At 57.0% G+C, this 19,253-nt stretch overlaps 2 protein-coding genes across 3 annotated transcripts; one reads left to right on the top strand and one right to left on the bottom strand.

Moving 5' to 3' along the window:
• The first annotated feature begins 3,790 nt into the window (after positions 1-3,790).
• PSMB11 (proteasome subunit beta 11) lies at positions 3,791-4,960 on the top strand. Its single transcript, XM_057724758.1, has one exon. It carries the CDS (start codon positions 3,886-3,888, stop codon positions 4,759-4,761), a length of 876 nt encoding a protein of 291 aa, XP_057580741.1. The 5' UTR covers positions 3,791-3,885; the 3' UTR covers positions 4,762-4,960.
• A 3,492-nt stretch (positions 4,961-8,452) lies between these two features.
• On the bottom strand, positions 8,453-18,739 carry CDH24 (cadherin 24). Of its 2 annotated transcripts, XM_057725076.1 has the most exons (13): positions 18,629-18,739; positions 16,756-17,060; positions 16,279-16,573; positions 15,969-16,088; positions 15,725-15,892; positions 15,366-15,553; positions 14,773-15,026; positions 13,651-13,787; positions 11,185-11,306; positions 10,992-11,103; positions 10,381-10,629; positions 8,860-9,855; positions 8,453-8,770 (listed from the first exon to the last, which is right to left on the bottom strand). In XM_057725076.1, the coding sequence occupies exons 2-12, from the start codon at positions 16,954-16,956 to the stop codon at positions 9,356-9,358; spliced, it is 2,346 nt and encodes a 781-aa protein (XP_057581059.1). In that variant the 5' UTR covers positions 16,957-17,060; positions 18,629-18,739; the 3' UTR covers positions 8,453-8,770; positions 8,860-9,355. The 2 variants fall into 2 exon arrangements, with proteins under 2 accessions (XP_057581059.1, XP_057581060.1); XM_057725077.1 differs by lacking the exons at positions 8,453-8,770; positions 8,860-9,855 and adding an exon at positions 9,870-10,275 and having other exon boundaries at positions 18,629-18,730.
• Between the last annotated feature and the right edge of the window lie 514 nt (positions 18,740-19,253).

Raw genomic sequence — 19,253 nt, 5'->3', positions numbered from 1 at the left:
TTAAATGTTCTTACCATAACAACAAAAAAATGGTAATTATGTGAGGTGAAGGATTTAACTAATCTTATTGCAGTAAACATTTTGCAGTACACACACACAGACACACACAGAGAGGTGTGTGTCTCATATTGTATCATATCTCAAATCATCATATTGTACACCTTAAACTTACACAATCTTATATGCCAATTATATCTCAGTAAAGCAGGAGTTGGGGGAAGAAAACAATGATAGCCTGAAGTCGGGAAGCCTGATTCCGCCAACTCCATCTTTCCTTCTCAAGATTGCTTTGGCTATTCAGGGTCTTTTGCGTTTCCATACAAATCATAAAAATTTCTTGTTCTAGGTCTGTGAAAAATGCCATTGGTAACTTGATAGGGATTGCATTGAATCTGTAAATTGCTTTGGGTAGTATAGTCATTTTCACAATGTTGATTCTTCCCGACTTCCAGCTATACTACAAGGCTACAGTGATCAAGACAGTATGGTACTGGCACAAAAACAGAAATATAGATCAATGGAACAGGATGGAAAGCCCAGAGATAAACTATGGTCAACTAATCTATGACAAAGTAGCCAAGGATATACATTGGAGAAAAGGCAGCCTCTTCAATAAGTGGTGCTGGGAAAATTGGACAGCTGCATGTAAAAGAATGAAATTAGAATACTCCATAACACCAAACACAAAAATAAACTCCAAATGGACTAAAGACCTAAATGTAAGGCCAGACACTATAAAACTCCTAGAGGAAAAAAACATAGGAAGAACACTCTTCGACGTAAATAACAGCAAGATCTTTTTTGATCCACCCCCTAGAGTAATGGAAATAAAAACAAAAATAAATAAGTGGGACCTAATGAAATTTCAAAGCTTCTGCACAGCAGAGGAAACTATAAGCAAGACGAAAAGACAACCCTCAGAATGGGAGAAAATATTTGCAAATGAATCAACAGACAAAGGATTAATCTCCAAAATATATTAACAGTTCATCCAGCTCAATATCAAAAAAAAACAAGCAACCTAATCAAAAAATGGGCAGAAGACCTAAACAGGCATTTCTCCAAAGAAGACATATGGATGGCCAAGAGGCGCATGAAAAGCTGCTCAACATCACTAATTATTAGAGAAATGCAAATCAAAACTGCAGTGAGGTATCACCTCACACTGGTTAGAATGGGCATCATCAGAAAATCTGTGAACAGTAAATGCTGGAGAGGATGTGGAGAAAAGGGAACACTCTTGCACTGTTGGTAGGAATGTAAATTGATACAGCCACTATGGAGAACAGTATGGAGGTTCCTTGCAAAACTAAAAATGGAGTTCCCATATGACCCAGCAATCCCACTGCTGGGCATATACCCAAAGAACACCATAATTCAAAAAGACACATGCACTCCAATGTTCATTGCAGTACTGTTTACAATAGCCAGGACATGGAAGCAACCTAAATGTCCATCAACATATGAATGGATAAAAAAGATGTGGTACATATATACAATGGAATATTACTCAGCTGTAAAAAGCAATGAAACTGGGACATTTTTAGAGACATGGATGGACCTAGAGACTGTCATACAGAGTGAAATGAGTCAGAAAGAGAAAAACAAATACCGCATATTAACACATATATGTGGACTATAGAAAAATAGTACACATCAATCGGTTTGCAAAGCAGAAATAGAGACACAGATGTAGAGAACAAACATATGAACACCAAGTGGGGAAAGAGGGGAGGGTTGGGGGGGAATGAATTGGGAGATTGGGATACCAAATTGTACACTCTAAATATATGCTGTTTATTGTCTGTTAACTGTATCTCAATAAACGTTCTTAAAAAAATAAATAAAAGAAAAAAATGGTAAATGCTGTAGTTCAGGGGTGAAAGAGGCCGGTATAGGTTGGGGATCCAGGAGGGCTTTGCCAAGGAGGTTGGGATCATTTCCTTAAATACTACTTAGATCCCATTGCTTCTCAAATTCACAGCCTCTCCTCTCTCGTCTCGTATCTGGGAAGGATTTTCAGAATAGGTGGTACTTAAGCCAGACTTGGAAGGATAGGATTCAAAAAGATGAAGGGGAGATGGGAGATGTGTTAAGAATAGCGTGAAAAGAGGTTGTGGTGGATGGATTAGGATGGGACCAGAATGGGCCTTAAATGCCAGCCTGGTGTGGATTTGATCTTGTACCCCTTCAAGGTTTCTTAGTAGAGGAGACATGGGACTTGAGTGAAACCTTAGGAAATCATGCCAGTGTGGAGGATAAGGGGTAAAGGGGGAGACTAGAGGGTGGCCAATTACTAAGCCACTCACCTGTGCAGGTCTGACTTAATAATGGCCTGACCTAGGGATGTGGCAATCCAGCCACATGTAAAGAGTCTAAGGCTTAGTTGTTAGAAAGAGGAGACATGCTTATCTCTTCAGTAAGATTCGCATGTGGTCCTACACAAAGGAAGAAAGAAGAACTAGTTGGACCTTAGTGTGACCAGCTTCTCCAGTCTTCCCCTGACATGTTAACTTGCCCTTTGTACTGAGACTCCAGGAAACTGTGATGCCACAGCCTCAACATCATGATGTCTGGAGGGTCTGGGCTCTTTCCTTTGCATGTACGTCTGTTTCTTTGAAGAAACCCCTTCCCACAGCACCTGTTTGAGCTGTAATGTTGCGTAAAATATACCCTATATGGTACTGGAAGTAGTTGTAGCTTGTCACTCTGCCCCAATCTACTTTACCTTTGTGAAGGGCCAGCTGTCAAGGTCCACCCTTGGTTGGTCTAACACTTAGACTCAGCAATATGGCATCAAAGTCAGTTGTTTCTCCTGCCTTAGAACTGCAGACCAGTCTCTTGCCATTGGTAACTACTGGGCAGAAGGGGGACTAAAAGATCCTTTCAGCTACATCCTCGGAACATTAACACCAGTCAGAGGAGCTATCCTGCCAAAGGACTGGCAGGAGCGCCACATTTGTATGCAGATGGAAGTTCATGTTCACCCCCAAAGCAGAGGAGAAAAAGATCTCCAGGTTCTTGTTCTCCTTCACCAGGCCCCTCAGTACTCTGCCTCTCTGAAGGTATCTGAGCACCCCATACAAAGATCTCTTGCTCTTCTCTTTTGTCCTTGTCCCAGTCCATTTCTCTTTCCCCACCTTGACCATGAGTTCAGCATCATAGTTCCCTGGCCCCACACCCTTGAAGAGAGAACCCAGCACAAGGGACTCCTACCACTGTGGGTCAGTGGCAATCTATTCCATTTTGTTTTGGTTTATTGGCTGCACCACGCAGCTTGTGGGATCTCAGCAACTCCAACCAGGGATTGAACTCAGGCCACGGCAGTGAAAGCCCAGCATCCCAACCACTAGGCCACCGGGGAACTCCCATGGCAGTCTATTCTGCTGGGTCATTGCACTGACTTGTCTTTACCTTCTCCTAGGCTGGGAGCCCTTTCGGGGCAAGGACAGGGCCTTATTTATCTTTGTATGCTCAGTGCTCCCCACTGGAAAAATAAGAGGAACCCAGCATTGCCCCTTCCACTGGTGCTCCCTTTCCTTTTCAGTTACCCAGCCCCCACCCAGCTCCAGGTGCTCGGAGGATGACAGACAGCAGACTCCTTGGGTGACGCTCAGGTGTGTCATGGGCAGCGTCTCCCCAGCGCTGGGGACTCTACTGGCTTCATCCTGTCTTCCCTCCGCAGTCCTCTGAGGGGGTGGGCGCTGCTCCATCAGCCAGTCCTGAAGCCTGGTTTGGGGTTTGGAAGAAGGGAAGCCGCAGATCACACACCTTCCCGGCTGGTTCTGGCTGCAGCGCAGCTCATCCCTACTCCCTCTCTTTCTCTACCTGACCCAGCTCACATATTGCTGCCTTGCTCCTTCCAACCTTCCCTGGACCCCAGGGATGGCTCTGCAGGATGTGTGCAAGTGGCAGGTCCCCGACACCCAGGAAGTCTCGCCTCATCTGCCTCAGGCTGGTGGCTGGGCTGTGCCCCGGGGCTGGGACCCTCAAACCTTCCTGCAGAGGCACGGCCCCAGGCTGGCCCACGGCACCACCACCCTGGCCTTCCGCTTCCGTCATGGAGTCATCGCTGCGGCTGACACGCGGTCCTCCTGTGGCAACTATGTGGCGTGTCCAGCTTCACGCAAGGTCATCCCTGTGCACCAGCATCTCCTAGGCACCACCTCTGGTACCTCGGCCGACTGCGTCACGTGGTACCGGGTGCTGCAGCGGGAGCTGCGGTTGCGGGCACTGAGGGAGGGTCAGCTGCCCAGTGTGGCCGGTGCCGCCAGACTCTTATCAGTCATGATGTCGCGCTATAGGGGGCTGGATCTGTGCGTGGCCACTGCCCTGTGCGGCTGGGACCGCTCCGGCCCTGCCCTCTTCTACGTCTACAGCGATGGCACCTGCCTGCAGGGGGACATCTTCTCGGTGGGTTCTGGATCTCCCTATGCCTACGGCGTGTTGGATCGCGGCTACCACTACGACATGAGCACCCAGGAAGCCTATGCCCTGGCCCGCCGTGCTGTGGCCCATGCCACCCACCGTGATGCCTACTCGGGGGGCTCTGTGGACCTCTTCCACGTGCGAGAGAGTGGATGGGAGTGTGTGTCCCGCAGCGATGCCTGGGTGCTGTACTCAGAACTGCAGAAGCTCCCAGGGCCGGGGCCAGAGAAGGAACAGGAGGAGAAGACCAACCTGGACAGAGCTGGCGAAGGTGGAGAACCGTCTGCAGGGCCGGCACTGGGGAACGCGAGGATGCCCGCAGAGATGCTGTGAGCAGCAGCAGGACCTGGGGGGCCCAGCCCCGGGGGCGGGAGAAGGGACTGCAGGGGGAGCAGACTCACAGCATCTGGCTCCTGCTCTTGTGGGTTGTCAGCTTCATTTATTCCAGTCTCCATGCCTTTTTCCTCCTGGAGCCACTGACGGCTCTGTCCGACGTGTTCCTGTGGGCGCCCAATCGATTGCTCCAGCCCCCTTCTCAGCACCGAGTCCTTCTTTCAGCAAGTACTTACTGCGCGCCGGCTGCACACCAGATGCTGTGCGAGGTGCTAGACCCTCTTTTCTTGCCATCTTCCTTTCTGCTTTTTCCCATCCTATCTCCTGTCTCTCTTCTTCCTCTTGTTTTAGTCCTCAGCTCAGCTTCAGAGTCTTTGCCACTTTCTCACCTTGGTGAGAGGGGGTGGCCGGAGGGGAGGGAGGTGGGGATGGTAGCCCAGAGGGCCCACGCTGGAAGGGACAGGGGCAGTGCCGCATGGACACCTGGGGGTGGTGACGGGCTTCCCACATCTGCTTTCCTCCTCTGCCCTCCCCCAACTTCACCCTGATGACCACGCTGGTGACTCCTTTGCGGAACACACTTTTCGTGATAACTATCTGAGGTAAAAGTGATCCTCACTTGATGGAAGAGGAAGCAGGTTCAAAGGGTTTTGTGACTTGCCCGAGGTCACACAGGCAGTGCTGAGATGAGGTTAGGATGAGGCCAGGCCAACTGCTTCAGGGCTATGCTCCTTCAGCACAGTTTCTCCCAGGGCCTCTTCCTGCCAGATGTCTGCAGAGTGATCCTGAGGAAACAGCAGCTGGGCCGTGCCCCTGCCTGGTGACCAGGGAAGAAGGAACCCAGAGGAGCCCAGGGGCCTGGAGGGCTGAGCCCAGGAAGCAGCCCCCATTGAACCCCCTCTGTCCCCTCTTGCCAGGGCCTGAGCCATTGCCAACCCCCCTGCCAAACCCTCCCCCCTCTCCGTGCTCTCTGGCTTCCGGGTGTGTCATGGCTGCTGCCAGACTTCTCCCGCTATCCCTTTGCCTTTTCTCCACCCTCTCCTTCCAGTAGCTCCCTCTGGGCATGAAGAAAAGAGGGAGGGGGCTGTGCCAGTGGGAACCGCTGGGTTCGCACGGCCTCTCCCACCCCTCCTGTCCCCTTGCCACTCCTCTGTAAGCCCTGACTTGGCGATGCAGGCTGACAGCTCCAGGAGGGATGCCGCCCTGCCCTCCCCTCCCCAGGCCAAGTGAGGGAGGAAAGAATGGTCGACCTAGGAGATGGGACCTGAAGGAAGCTTCCTGAACCTTCTTTCTCCACCTCACTCCTACAGTTTCCAGTCTGAAGAGGAACAGCACCTATCCTCCCTCCTGGGAACCCCTCCTCCTGGCCTCCGGCCCAGTCCTGAGCCCCGAGCCTGCACCTCAGGCTAAGAATTCCTCCAGGCAGGAGCTGGCCTGACAGAGGAGCCCCATCAGGCTCTGGGTTTCAGGGGATGATGGGGGAGGAGAGAGGAAAGCTGAGGGAGCCCCAGGAAGGAAAGCAGTAGGGGAGAGGGGAGGAAATGGCTGGGGGGAGGGGGGCTGCAGAAAGGTGCCCAGTACAGGAGGATTAGCTTTCGAGCTGGGGTCTGGGAATCTGGCTTGTGGCCTCCACAGCGACTCTTCACAGCCTCAGGGGAGGAGGTGCAGGACTCTGGGAATGATAACTGGAGGTCAGGGACCCCTAGGCCAGCTTGGTCCTGGAGGAACACAGGAGGAAGGGCAGCTTTTGCCCAGGGTTCAAGTGTTTGATTGACTCAGACATAAAAGGGTGCATCTCCACGTGCAGAGATGTGTGGGTCTGCATCCTATTGTAAGTAAGCGATCCAGGGTGAAGCAATGCACATGCAGTTCCTGTGTGCAGAGACAAGAAACAGGCTGGAAGAGAAAGAGCATCACCTGGGTGAGGAGAGTGGCCCCTTATCAGGGAGAAAGACAGGGCTTATCCCTTCTTTTGGGAAAAAAAGCTCCAGAGTAGAGAGGAGGGGTGGGGCAGGTCTCACCCCACTGGTTCACTACTTCTGTATCCTCCCACCACTGGCTTGAGGCTTACTCCTGGCTTGAGGCTCCTGGAGTGAGCAAGGAAAAGGCAGGGAGAAAAGGGTGGCCTAGCCTGGGGTTGCCACCTGGGCCCAGCCCAAGGCTCACTGGGAACTAAATGCAGCTCACTCCCCTGGAACACTCTGCGCCGCTCCCATTCTCGTTAATCAGGGAAGGTAGGACTGAACCCAGATAGAGGGGGCATAACGGGGTGCGGGGGTCTCTCTCTTCTTGCATCTCCTTCTCCCATCAGCTCTCCCCTTCTCTCTCTTCTCTTTTCCTTCCATGGTCCTGCCCCCCTTTACTCCCTTCGACAGATCCTGTCTTTCCAGTGGTGAGGTACTTAAGACCAGAGAAAAGCCCAAGGGTCTAGCTGAAAAGCCTGTTGCCCTACACCATTGTTTTCCTTGAAGCTTAAGGAGTTGGGAAGGACCTCAGGAGGGTGTTAAGGAGGGCTAGGAGAGCGGGCAAAGGCCCGCATCCCCCTTCAATGCACCCCTCACTACCCAGGGGAGGCCCACGAGTCAACCCCTCCTTTTCTCCACTTGTTCTCAAAGGTTTGATGTGGACATCAGGGGAGACCAAAGGGGTCAATCTAGCCCTGAAATGGAAGACTCGTCCTTCTGATGCCCTGCTTGGGGGGCTGCCTCCTAACTGGCTCCCTTGGGGCGGACAGTCTGCTCTCACACAGGCCTTCAGGCAGGCAGGGGCCCCGTTTTGGCCTTCAGCAGAGTCAATGACAACGCCAGCATCAGAGCAGGGCCCTCGTCCTCCCACCACCTGGTTGCCCTAACCAAACAGCGTGGAAGGTACCAGAAGGCATCTTCCCATTGGAGCAGCCTTCCCTGATCACCAGCACCCTGCACTTGGAGAGAAAGCTTACAGAGACCTGTCCTGACCCATCTGCTTGAGTCCCCAGGAGCCCTGCCTGGAGTTACGAGGCCTGGGTGCTCATGCTGGGTGCTGGGTGGACCCCTTCTCTGCTTAGGACGTGCACAGGGAGAGAAGCTGGCCACCCACTGGGCCCCACCCCATTGGACGCTGATTCAGCCCTTCGAACAGCCAACCTCCCTGGTCCCTCTCCCTCCCCCTTTGTGCGCAAGAAGAGTAAGACCAGAGACTGGAGAGAATTAAAGGTGGGGGCAGCAGGCCCCAGATCCACTGTGACTGCGCCACCTCCCCCTGGGCCACCCTTTCTCCGATTGGGACCACAGGCCGCAGGAGGCACTGGCTTGCCCCCCTCTGCTGTCCCCCACCCACACTTTTTCCTAGTCTAGATCCCCTCTTCCTCTCTTCTTAATCTTTTATAGCTCCTCCTTTTCTCCACTTTCTCCTTCTCACTTTCCCCTCAGGCCAATCTCCACATCTTCATTTCCTTGGACAGTTTGAGACCAACAGAGAACCCAGAGGTGGTGGGAGTAGGGGTACATGTCATTATCTCAGTCTCTGAATGGAATCAACCCAAACCCTCCCCTAGTAAAGGGACTTGAAGCCAACTGTCTCCAAAGGAGAAAGGAGAATGAGCTGGGGGGTGGGGGTAAGGGTGGGGTGGCCTTAGGCCTTTCTTCCAGCCCCTTCACACAGGGAAGCTCTTACAGACAGCTGAGTGCAGAAAGGAAAGCAGGGCTCCAGCTTTACAAAATAAAGTGTTTGTTTATTATGAAATTAGAGATGGAGGCCCCTCCCCTTCCTCCCTCTTTCCCCTTCCCCAGCTGCCTCCCTCTTTCCTTCCCCTCCCCTCCCCATGGGGCCTGGGAAGCACACAAGACAACGCCCAGAGCTAGGATGCCCAAGGCCGGGTGACAGCTGGGCAGAGCTCCAGGGAGGCGGCCACTCTGGGGCTGGAGCTCTCGCGCCCTGGGAGGTGGGCTGGGCTGGCTCCCTCTCTCTGCTGGAGGCCAGTGGAGCCAGGATGAGGCCATGAGTGATGGATGGAACCATGCGGGCACGTCTGTAAGGACAGGAGAGCCCGAGTGAGAGATGGTGAGTAGGGGAGGGCTTTGGGTCACCCCCATGCTCCACATAGTCTAGGACACTGACCTGGGGCAGAACATCCCCTGCAGGAGGGTGGGCAGCAGTGGCTGGAAGTTTCTCTTGCTTTTGGGATGGACAATGGAAAAAACCAAAACGCCAGTCACAGGGACCCACGGAGAACGCGGGCAGGTGTGGGCAGGAGACAGACGAGAGCATGTTGTGTGGGCAAGGGAGACAGAGAGAGCCGTGTGTGACAGATTTAGAATGGGGGAGACCAAAACAGAGCCACGAGAAAGTGGAATCACAGTGAGAGAACGGAGAGATTCAGAGTCAGAGCCGCACAGCCCAGACCGAGACAGGGAGAGTGTCAGAGACAGAGATGAACAGACGACTCAGGAGGAGGGAGGTAAGGAGGAGGTTGCCCTGGGGAAGTGGGGAGGAGGGACACGGGGACCGGGAGGCCTGGGGGCCCCTGGGCTGCTGCTCCCTGCCTGGCCCCCGGGGGCTCACTCAGAGGGCCTGTGCGGCCGCCCCGCCGCGCTGGGTAGGGCCAGGCCGGCTCTCAGGGGGCCGGGGGCTCCTTGGCCCCATAGAGCTCGGCCAGGGTGCGGAAGAGCGGCCCCCAGTCGTCGAGCGGCTCAGCAGGGCCCGGGGCGCCACCGAGCTCGCTGCCAGAGCCCAGGGAGCTGAGGGAGCCGCAGGAGGAGCCCCGGCCCTCGTAGCCGTACACCTGCACCGAGTCGTAGGGCGGGACGCTGGGGTCGTCGTCCGCCTCGCGCAGCCGCAGCGCCAGCAGCTGCGCCACGTCGACGGGGCGGGGGGGCCGGGGCTGGCGCGGCGCCCGGGCCCAGGGCAGCATGTCGCGGCGCGCGGGTGCGCCGGGCGCCTGCGGAGCCGCCCCGTCGGGGTTCTGCAAGGCGCTGATGTCGAAGGCCTCCGTATCCTCCTCGCCGCCGCCCTCATCGTCGTAGGTGATGATGTTCTCACGCACGTCCTCCTCCTCCAGCACCATCAGGGCTTCCTGCTTCTGGCGTCGCAGGGCCACAAAGAGCACCACCAGGGCTGGGGAAGAGGCGCACACGGGCCGCTGAGCCGGCAGGGCCAGGCATGGGGCAGCCGGATTCCAATCAGAAGGGCCCAGGGGTGGCAAGCCCTGGGTTTGACACCTGGCAAAGCTCATTTGAATCCTGACTTCAACCCTTGACTTGCTGTGTGACCATGGAAAGTTGCTTAACTTCTCTGAACCTCTTTGGCCATTAGATTGCTTGTGCGGAAAAGCGGGAAAACATATTTACCCCTTAGCGGAGTTGAAAGAATGAAATACCAAGTGATGTGCCCAGTGCCACACGTGGCCCAGTGTTGGGGCTCAATAAACAGTTTTTGTGGCTCACGACTGGCATTAGATTGGCAGGCCAGGGACATGAGGCCAGGGCTTTTCTCTTGGATGCATCAGGCAGTGGGAAGATCCAGGCATGAGGGTTCCTTCAAGACATAGGATGGATTTCCCTATGTCCAGGGTCCTGGCTCCTCTCCAAACCCCCTGAAGGCCTGGACCCCACATCTATGTCCCATTGTGGCCTGACTCACCAAGCAGGGTGCCCACACAGGTGAGGATGGCAAGCAGGGCCCCGGTGCTGAGCCCAGCAGGTGAGAGCTGAGCTTCCGGCCGGCAGGATGCCACGGAGCCATCAGGCCGGCAGCGGCACACGCTGACAGTTACGGTGGCAGTGCTGCTCAGTGCCGGCTGCCCCCAGTCCCACAGTTCTATGGGAACCAGGTAGGGGGCCTGGCGGGGTGGAGCGGGGCGTGAGGGCAGCAGCAGGCTGGCGGAGCCATCTGTGGGAGAGGAAGGTGTTGGGGCACCTCCTGGGACACCTTCCCAGTAAGGTTGGTATAGCCCATGGAGGCTGCTTTCCATGGGGAAGGTTTGCAAAGAGCAAAACCACATCCACTTCGTTTTGTTTTGTTTTGTTTTTTGCCCCACCGCGCGCAGCTTGCGGGATCTCAGTTCCCCATCCAGGGATTGAACCCAGGCCATGGCAGTGAAAGCCCAGAATCCTAACCACTAGGCCACCAGGGAACTCCCCAGACCATGTCTACCTTCTGTTGGGTGGAGGGCCCAGGTAGGCAGGCAGGGCTGGGGGTGGTGGAAGAGAGGAGGGAAGCAGGCATGGGCACAGTCGTAGGATGCTACCCACCTCGGTTGTCCCGGACAGTGAAGTTGGCATCGGGCCCCAGAGGACCTTGAAGGGAGACACGGCTGTTGTTGCCGACTTCATCTCTGTCCAGGGCCCGGATGACCTGAATCAGCTGGGAGGAAGAAGAGAAGCCTTGTATGGAGTGGGCAGCTGGAGGTCTTGAGGTCCCAACCCCTCCGCCTCAGCGGCTCACCTGGCCAGGGGCTGCAGAATCACACACAAAGGTGTCGTAGGGCTCAGCCAGCTGGGGAGCATTGTCGTTTGCATCCAGGGTCTGGATGGCCACTTGCACCCGGGAGGCCTGTGCGGAGCTGTCTGAAGCCAGAACATGAACACACACACCCCATGCAAACACACACATTGCAGTTACACACAACACATACAGTGTGGGTGTGGATGCCACAGGCAGCACATAGCATGCATGTGGGACACATGAAATATGCATGCAATATGCAAGAAGCAAACAATGTTGTGAAATGAATGGGACAAGTGCATACAACATCCACGTGGTACCCAAGATATGTGCAACACATACACCATATACATTCAACATACATACATATACAATAACCCACATGCAGGACACATGCACCAGAAAGGAAAGGTAGAGAGAGGACGCATACCAGATACACACAGACAATAGCCATGAACGATGCAAACACATTCATACCATACATTCGATGTACATTCAGTGTTTAAAATAAATGCAACATACATGAAGCGAATGTTCAGTATATACAGTGAATGTAGTATCACCACCCCCCAGGATGCAGAGAATGCGTTTTCATGCACAAAACCGGTGAGACAGATGGACACACACACACACACACACACACACACACACACGCCCCATCAGAGGTGTGGGAGGCTGTGGTGTAGCAATGAGCATCACTTAGAGTTGACCTTGGGGAGGGAGGAGTTATGTGATACTCAGGTACAGAGCCAGGCCAGCCTGGGTACCACAGCCAGACACAGGCCCCCTCGTTATCAGCTGGCTCCCATTACCCTGCCTTGCTCCTCACTGCCAATGGCATCCAAGAGAAACTGAAATGTATGCATCCCTGCCCGCCCGAGTGCTCACCTACCCTAGGCTAAGCCTCTTGGTTCCTCTAGCCTTTTCCCCAAGTCGAGGGAGAACTGGCTGGCTCTCGGGAAGGGGCCGAGGTCACAGCCTGGGCAGAGGAGTCGACTGCCTGGCTAAAGGGTCCGGGATACCCCAAGATGGGACAGGGCTGGGGTCCATTCCTTCTCTAAGGGCCCAGGGCCTGCTAGTCAATATTGGGGTTTGTGGGGGCGGGGAGCGGGATTCGGCAGGAGGTAAGAAGACAGTGAGGGGAATATACACGTGCGCACGCGTGCGTGCACACACACACACACACACAGGGCTACATACACACAGGCAGCCACACACACACACATATATATACCACAAATACACACAGGGCTGCTCACACAGACAGACACACATGCACTGCCACATGGTGGCAGGTCATAAACAGAAACCTGTCCACACAGAATTCAACACATATGAGAGGCAGTATAACAGCTGAGACTCTGCAGCCTGACTGGGACGGAGACCCCACCACTTAATGTCTGTGTGACCTTGGGAAGTTACTTAACTTCTCTTTGCCCAAGTTTCCTCCTTTTAAAACGAGGGAAAAAAATCCCACCTCCTTCATAAGGTTGTGGTGACGATTAAATGAATTAATCCATATCTGGCACTTAGGACAGTGTCTGATACACAATAAATAGTAAACTGTTCCTATCTGTCCACAAACACTCACACACACAAAACAATATATACAAATGGCTACTTAGATCAATCACTATACACATCCAACTACACATTTGCAAGAATAATATAAATACAATTCTATACACTCAATTACACACACAGAGATGTGCAGCTATAGACGTACAGTGACAGACGTGTGTGTGTGTTTTTTACAAATATGCATACACCTGTAAACACACAACCACAGGTACACATACATAGCTCTTCAGTGACATGTACAAGTATGTATGTGCACAGTGACAGCTCCTGTAAACAGGACACGGACAGCAAGCGTAGGTGACCCTAGGGCATGAGCAGGAGTGGCAAGGGGAGGGTCACAGACGGGAGGGAGGCCTCTCTGCCTCCACAGGCCATGGCTGCCCAGAGGCGGCTGAACCACACTGCCGCTGACTTAACGTGGGCAGTGCGTGGAGCTGGACCCTCTCCCCACCCTTGAGGGCTCTTGGCAGGGCTTCCAAGGGAGGGGCTGCTGGCACCACCCCCCCACCCCCGCAGCCGCCATCAGCTCCCAGAGGAGGCGCCCAGCCCTCCCCTGACCCCCCTTCAGCTTGAAGCAGAGATTGGGCAAGGCAGGGTCTCCCAGGGTGCAGAGCTATTTGAAGTTAGGTTTCTTTCTGGTCTGAGAAAATCAGGTATGGGAGCCAATTTAAGGTGAGGGGACATGTTCAGGCAGACCCACTGGGCCCAGCCCAGCCCAGGAGACCAGGAGGCTTGCGTGGGGGTGATGATCCAGGCTGGGCACGCAGTGGCTGTACACTGGGTGAGGCTGTGATGGCACTAACTGCCCTCCCTACCGCCCATCCCCAGGGATGGCCCCTCTGCTGGGAGGCTGTTGCCTTCGCCTGGGGGCCCAGGACTCCTCACCGAGCTCTGTGGCCAGCACTGTGAGGTTGTGCCAGACACGAGCCTCGCGGTCTAGGGGCACTGCGGTGCGGATGGTGCCGTCTTCAGGCTCGATGGAGAAGCAGCGCTCTGGGTCCGAGTGGGGGAGGATGGCATATCTGGGGAGACAGAGCCGGGCTGGGGGCTGGTCTGGGGCAGGGCCAGAGCTTGCGGCTGCCCCTCCCTCCCTCTGTTCGCCTTGCGGGGCCTCATGGCTCCTCTCGGCAGAGGGCCCAAGCTGGCCGGGCAGGGCCTGCCCTGTACACCCAGAGCCATAGTTCATGTCAGGGTCCCCTCAAAAGACAAATACCCCTGGGGAGTCATCAACATTAAACACCCGTCCGAAGATGCAGGGGACTGGGTTTCATGGGGGTGTGGGGAGAGAGACAGAGGTGACCTGGGGTAAACACTGCCTGTCTTTCTGACTTCTGGGCTCTATTCTGGGGACCAGGGACCCGAGTTCTAGCCCTGCTCTGTCTCAGACCAGCTGTGTGACCTTGGGCAAATCTTTGAACCTGTTTCCTCAGCGACAGAATGGGAATGACACCCGCACCTCCCTCAGTGCTGTGACAGGGATGCTGGCGGAGGAGGTGGGAAGACCGGGTCTTCTTGGGGCTGGCAAGCTCGAATCTGAATCCCAGCGCCACTTCTTACTGACTGTGTGACCTTGGGCAAGTTACTCAACCTCTCAGGGCCAAGCCTCTAAAGCAACCAGAGCTGATAAGGCTACTCCCCTTATCTACCATCGTACTCTCACAGGTTGGGGGGAGAATGAAATGTTATCATGTGGGTAAAATGGGAAGCGCTGAGGGAGAGATCAATAGCCACAGCCGTCAATTGATGTTGTCACAGTCCTCAGATGAGATTCTCGCACTGCCACTGGGAGGCGCTACAGTCACCCACCCAGAGGGATGAGTGGAGAGTCTGGGAGGGGTCAGCAAGGTCCTCCAGCCCTCCCCTGGCCCCAGGCCTGCAGGGAGGGAGACGTCTGCCAGGACGTGAGTGTGATTTGCGGTAAAGGGGGCACATCCTTGGGTGGGAACAGCCTGCCGCTGAGGCCGCTTCCCCCAGGCCCGGTCCTGACCCCGCCTGCACCCGGCTCACCTGACTGGGCTGGCCGGGGAGTCCAGGTCAGCGGCTGACACCTGGCCCACCAGGGTCCCGGGAGCCTTGTTCTCGGGCACGGCCAGGTGGTAGGCTGCCTGGGCGAAGGCAGGTGGTTCTGGGGCGTCCTGCACAGCCACGCGCACTGAGGCCACGTCCTTGAAGGGCCCTCGCCGCAGGTAGGCTGGGTCGATGAGCGTGTTGGTCGCCTCTACACGGAAGGAGTAGGAGCGACGGGTCTCGAAGTCTAGGGGCTGTGGTGAGGGAGACAGAGGGACTGAGGCAGGTGCAAACAGGGAGGTGGGCACCAGAAGGGCAGTAGCCTCGGTGGTTGGGGTTGGGGGTGCAGATTACTTGGTCAGAACTCTAGGTCTGCCCCCAGTTCCATCACAGACTTGCTCTTTGCAAAGTCCTGAGCCAGTCACTCCCCCGTTCTGGGCCCCAGGCCCTCATCTGAAAGAGGAGGAGATGACCATCGTCTCTGAGCTCCAGCACAGGGGCCCCGAGTCTGCCCTAGCCCAGTTAGAAGCGTGTTCCGTGGGGCAGGAGGCAGGTGTGAGGGGGTCTGCAGGGCTAGCGGACGGCAGGCTAACCTTGCGCACCGTGAGGAGCCCATCTCGACCCTGGGAGTCCGTGCTGATGCTGAAGGCCTCGGACCCCTCCCCGTCCAGGATGCTGTACGCCATGAGGGCGTTGTCCCCCAGGTCTGGGTCCTGGGCCCGCAGCCGGCCCACCAGGGTGCCGGGCCCAGCGGTCTCCACCACGGAGAACTGGTACAGGCCTTGGGGTGGATGGAGGAGACGTTCTTAGAGAGGTCCCCAGCCCTCTTCCCTCCCCCAGCACGTCCTTCTCCCAGGCCTGGCTGGGGGAAGGGTGGGGCGGGAGGTTTCTCCAGAGGCTGTAGGGGTGGGGTGGTCAGAGGCCGGCTCAGGCGGCGGCACGGGCCCCTTACTCTGAGGGAACTTGGGGGGGTTGTCGTTGACATCGCTGAGGGTGACCGTCACCGTAGTGCTGCCCGACAGCCCCCCCATGTGGCCGCCCATGTCCTTGGCCTGAATCACCACCAAGAACTCCTCCTGTGTCTCACGGTCCATGTTGGGGATGGCGGTCCGCACCACTCCTAGGGGGAGAGACGATGGGTCCGGGGGTGCCTGCTCCCACGGCCACCCCACCCGCCTCCCGAGCTCTGTGCTCACCCGTCTGGGGGTCCACGGAGAAGAAAGGCAGTCCATCCAGCACGGTGTACACCAGCTTGGCACTGTTCCCGTAGCTGGGGTCGTCAGCGTCGTGGGCAGTCACCTGGATCACCGATGTCCCTGGGGGGGACCCCAGCACCCCACTCAGCCGGCATAGAGACAAGTGGGGACGAAGAGCACATGGGCGGGACCCAGACATGAGCGGGGCTGACCTGAAGGAGGTGGGTTCTGGGGCAGAAAGCAGTGGGGGAAGGAGAGGTGAGGGCACTCTAGGAGATGGATCCGGGACGTCCAGACCCGGGGTACTCACCGACATTGGACATCTCGGGCACTGTGGCATGGTAGGGCCCGAGGGGAAAGATGGGTGGATTGTCGTTGATGTCTTGCACCTTGATAATGAACTCCGATGGGGGCTCCAGGGGTCGGTTGGAGGCTCGGTCCACGGCTTGAGCCAGTAGCACGTACTGTGCCTTCTCTTCCCGGTCCAGGCTCTTGGTGACATGGATATTGCCTGTGGCCTCGTCAATCACAAATACGGTGCCGGCCCCCTCGCCGGTCAGCAGGTACTTGGTGCGGCCCTCGCCCCTGTCCACATCTGAGTGCAGCTGTAGGGGGTGGGGAAAGATGGCTGTGGGTTCCAAGCACAGGGACAGAAAGGTAAAGAGTCTAAGTCTAGGACTGGGTGGCGTGTAGGGAGTCCTGAGGGACCAAGGTCATTGCAGAAGTGATGAAGTTGCAGGGCAGGCCCTTGAGAGTCAGGGTGGACGTGGGAAGGGTTGATCCTTACCTTGCCAATAAGGACAGGCTCTGGTCCAGCGTATTCCTCAATGACAAAGAACTGGTTCCACACCCAGCTCCTTCGGGTCCGAGGCAGTGCTGGTCCTGGGCTCCCCCGGGACCCTGCCCAAGCCCGGGCTGGGGCTGCCAGGCGCCCCATGCAGCCCCAGCCACCCAGCCAGGCCAGCAGGAGCCTCACCAGGCCCCACATGTTTGGGCTCCAGCCAGGGCTCTGTTCACTGTCCCCGGGTGCTGAGGCATGAGCTGGCTGGGGCAGAGGGGCAGATGCGTTAGGGCTACCCCATGGATCCACACCTGCAGGACAGGCAGCTGTTCAGGGTCAAGGAAACCCTTAACCCTCCCCTCCCCAAAGTTAGATGCTGAAGATCAGACCTCCAAGGAACCAGACTAAGGAATCCCCCTGCCCAGAACCCAGACTAAGACAGAAAGCAGACAGTCTGATCTTTCCCTCCACGCAGGCTCTGCCTATATTCATCTCCAGCCCTCCAAGCTGATAAATCTCTGGCCAGTCAACTCTGAGTAGAGAAGCTTCGGAAGAAAATAGGAGAGGGGATGCTTGGAGGGCTTGGAACCCCAAATCTGGCCTCTGTCCTCCTGGGGCGGGGGGGGGGGGGCGGCATGCAGCTTGGGGCTGGAGGAAATGTGGGACACCAGGAAAAGGGCTTAAAATCCAGGGATTGGGATTCATGGAGGTGTGGTCTCAGGGTGCCTAGGGTCAGGCTGAGATGACAAGGAGGGCAGCCTCAGACAGGGTTGAGAGCCTGTGAAAGTCTGTCCTCCACAGGAACCCCGCCTCTCCAGAACCTGCCCCCAGCCCCTTCAGCTAGCTGAAGTCCTTGAGGGGGACTGGGCTCACCAGGCAGAGTGGGGGGGCAGAGCTGAAAGAAGAGGGGCGGTAGAGGCCAGGAGATTGGGGAGGTGGAGCAAAGGCAGACCCAGAGGCTAGAGATACAGCGTGATTAAGGGTGAGACCAAGACTCGGGGACTGTCCGCAGAGACAGAGACAGAATGGCAGCAAGAGACAGGAGGAAAGAGATCAAAGGAGGTAGCCTGGGTGTTTGAAAGGCAGAAAGAAGTCATGGGTACAAGGCTTGAGAATGGGTGGAATAGGGGGCAGAGGGGCTTTCAGTACCAGCGATGAGCAGGGAGGGGGCAGCTTCAGGTGCGGGGGTCAGACCAGGCCGCCCCCGGCGCGGAACTTCATTCTGGGAGAAGGGGCAGCCAGGAGGGGCTGCAGGAAGGAAGCTGGAGAGAGGACCCTTCCCACCGCTGTCTCCTCCCTCTCCTCCTAGGGGGGACCCCTCAGGTGGCTGTGGCTGCGCCCCTCCTCCCCCAGAGCAGACACACACCTGATAGTCCTTTCCTTCCCGAGGCAAGAGGGAAGCTGGAGGGAAGCCGGGGAACAGATAGGGAGGCGGGAGGAGGAGAAGGAAGGGGATAGAGGAGTGGGAAGCAGGATAGCGGGAAGGGAAGAGGAGAGGAGAGGGAAGGAAGGGAAAGCGGGAAAAGGAAGGCAGAAAAGGAGAGAAAGGTGGAGGAAGAAAAAGGCAAAGAGGAAGAGGAGATGGAGCAACACGGCAAGAGGGAGAGAGAAGGGTTGGGGAGACAGGGAAGGGGCAGAAAAGGCAAACAGGCAGAGAGAAGGCAGGATGAAGAGAAATCGAGGGAGAGGAAAATGGGAAAAAGAGGGAGAGAGGTGCGAGGGAAGAAGGGAAAGCGGTAGAGCGCGGGAGAAGGGAGCCGCCAGTGGGCTCCCAGCCGCGGAGCGCACCGCTCACCGCTCTAAAGACACCCGCAGGCTGCGGGCCCCCTGCTGCCCCTCCGCGGATCCCGGCCGCGGGCTCCAGGGCAGGCGCCCTTACCTGGCAGTGCCGAGGGGCCCAGCCCGGCGGGGAGCGCCCCCGCCCGCCCCCGTCCCCAAGTCCCGGGGGCGCAGCCCCGAGCCGATCGGAGCGGGCGCCGCGGCTCCGCTGCAGGTCTGAGCGGCCCCGGCGAGAACAAGGGAGCGAGACCGAGGGGGCGGGGGAAGGAAGCTCCGCCTGCGGAGGAGCGAGGCGGCTCCGCGCCGCGCGGGAGAGGAGAGCCCAGCCTCCGACCCTCCCCGGCCAGCCCGGGCCGCGCGGCGGGGGTGGGGGCGGGGGCGGCGCCTGGTGCCCGCCCCCTCGGCGCTGGCGGCCGCCGGGCGCATACAGATGCGGCGCCCCTCCCGGGCCCGGCCCGCAGCGCCCGGAGGGGCATTCGGGTGGGAGGGCGTCCAGGCCCCGGCGCCAGGCCGTTTCCCGAAGAGCTAGCGGAGAGGGCGCACCCGGGAGCGCGAAGCGGCCGGCACGCCCCCCGCAGCCGGGCGCAGGGCGAGCGTGCGGTGAGCAGGGGAATCGGGAGCCCACTGCGGAGGCCCGGCTCGCCGCTCCCAGGCCGGCCTTCGGGGCTGTTGTGGACCCCCGCCTTCACGCGGCGGCATTTTGGGAACCTATGCAGGGCTGGGTA

The sequence above is a fragment of the Hippopotamus amphibius genome, chromosome 2 (assembly GCF_030028045.1).
Source record: "Hippopotamus amphibius kiboko isolate mHipAmp2 chromosome 2, mHipAmp2.hap2, whole genome shotgun sequence".
Classification (NCBI taxonomy): Eukaryota; Metazoa; Chordata; class Mammalia; order Artiodactyla; family Hippopotamidae; genus Hippopotamus; species Hippopotamus amphibius.
This window is presented reverse-complemented; position numbering and strand designations above follow the sequence as displayed.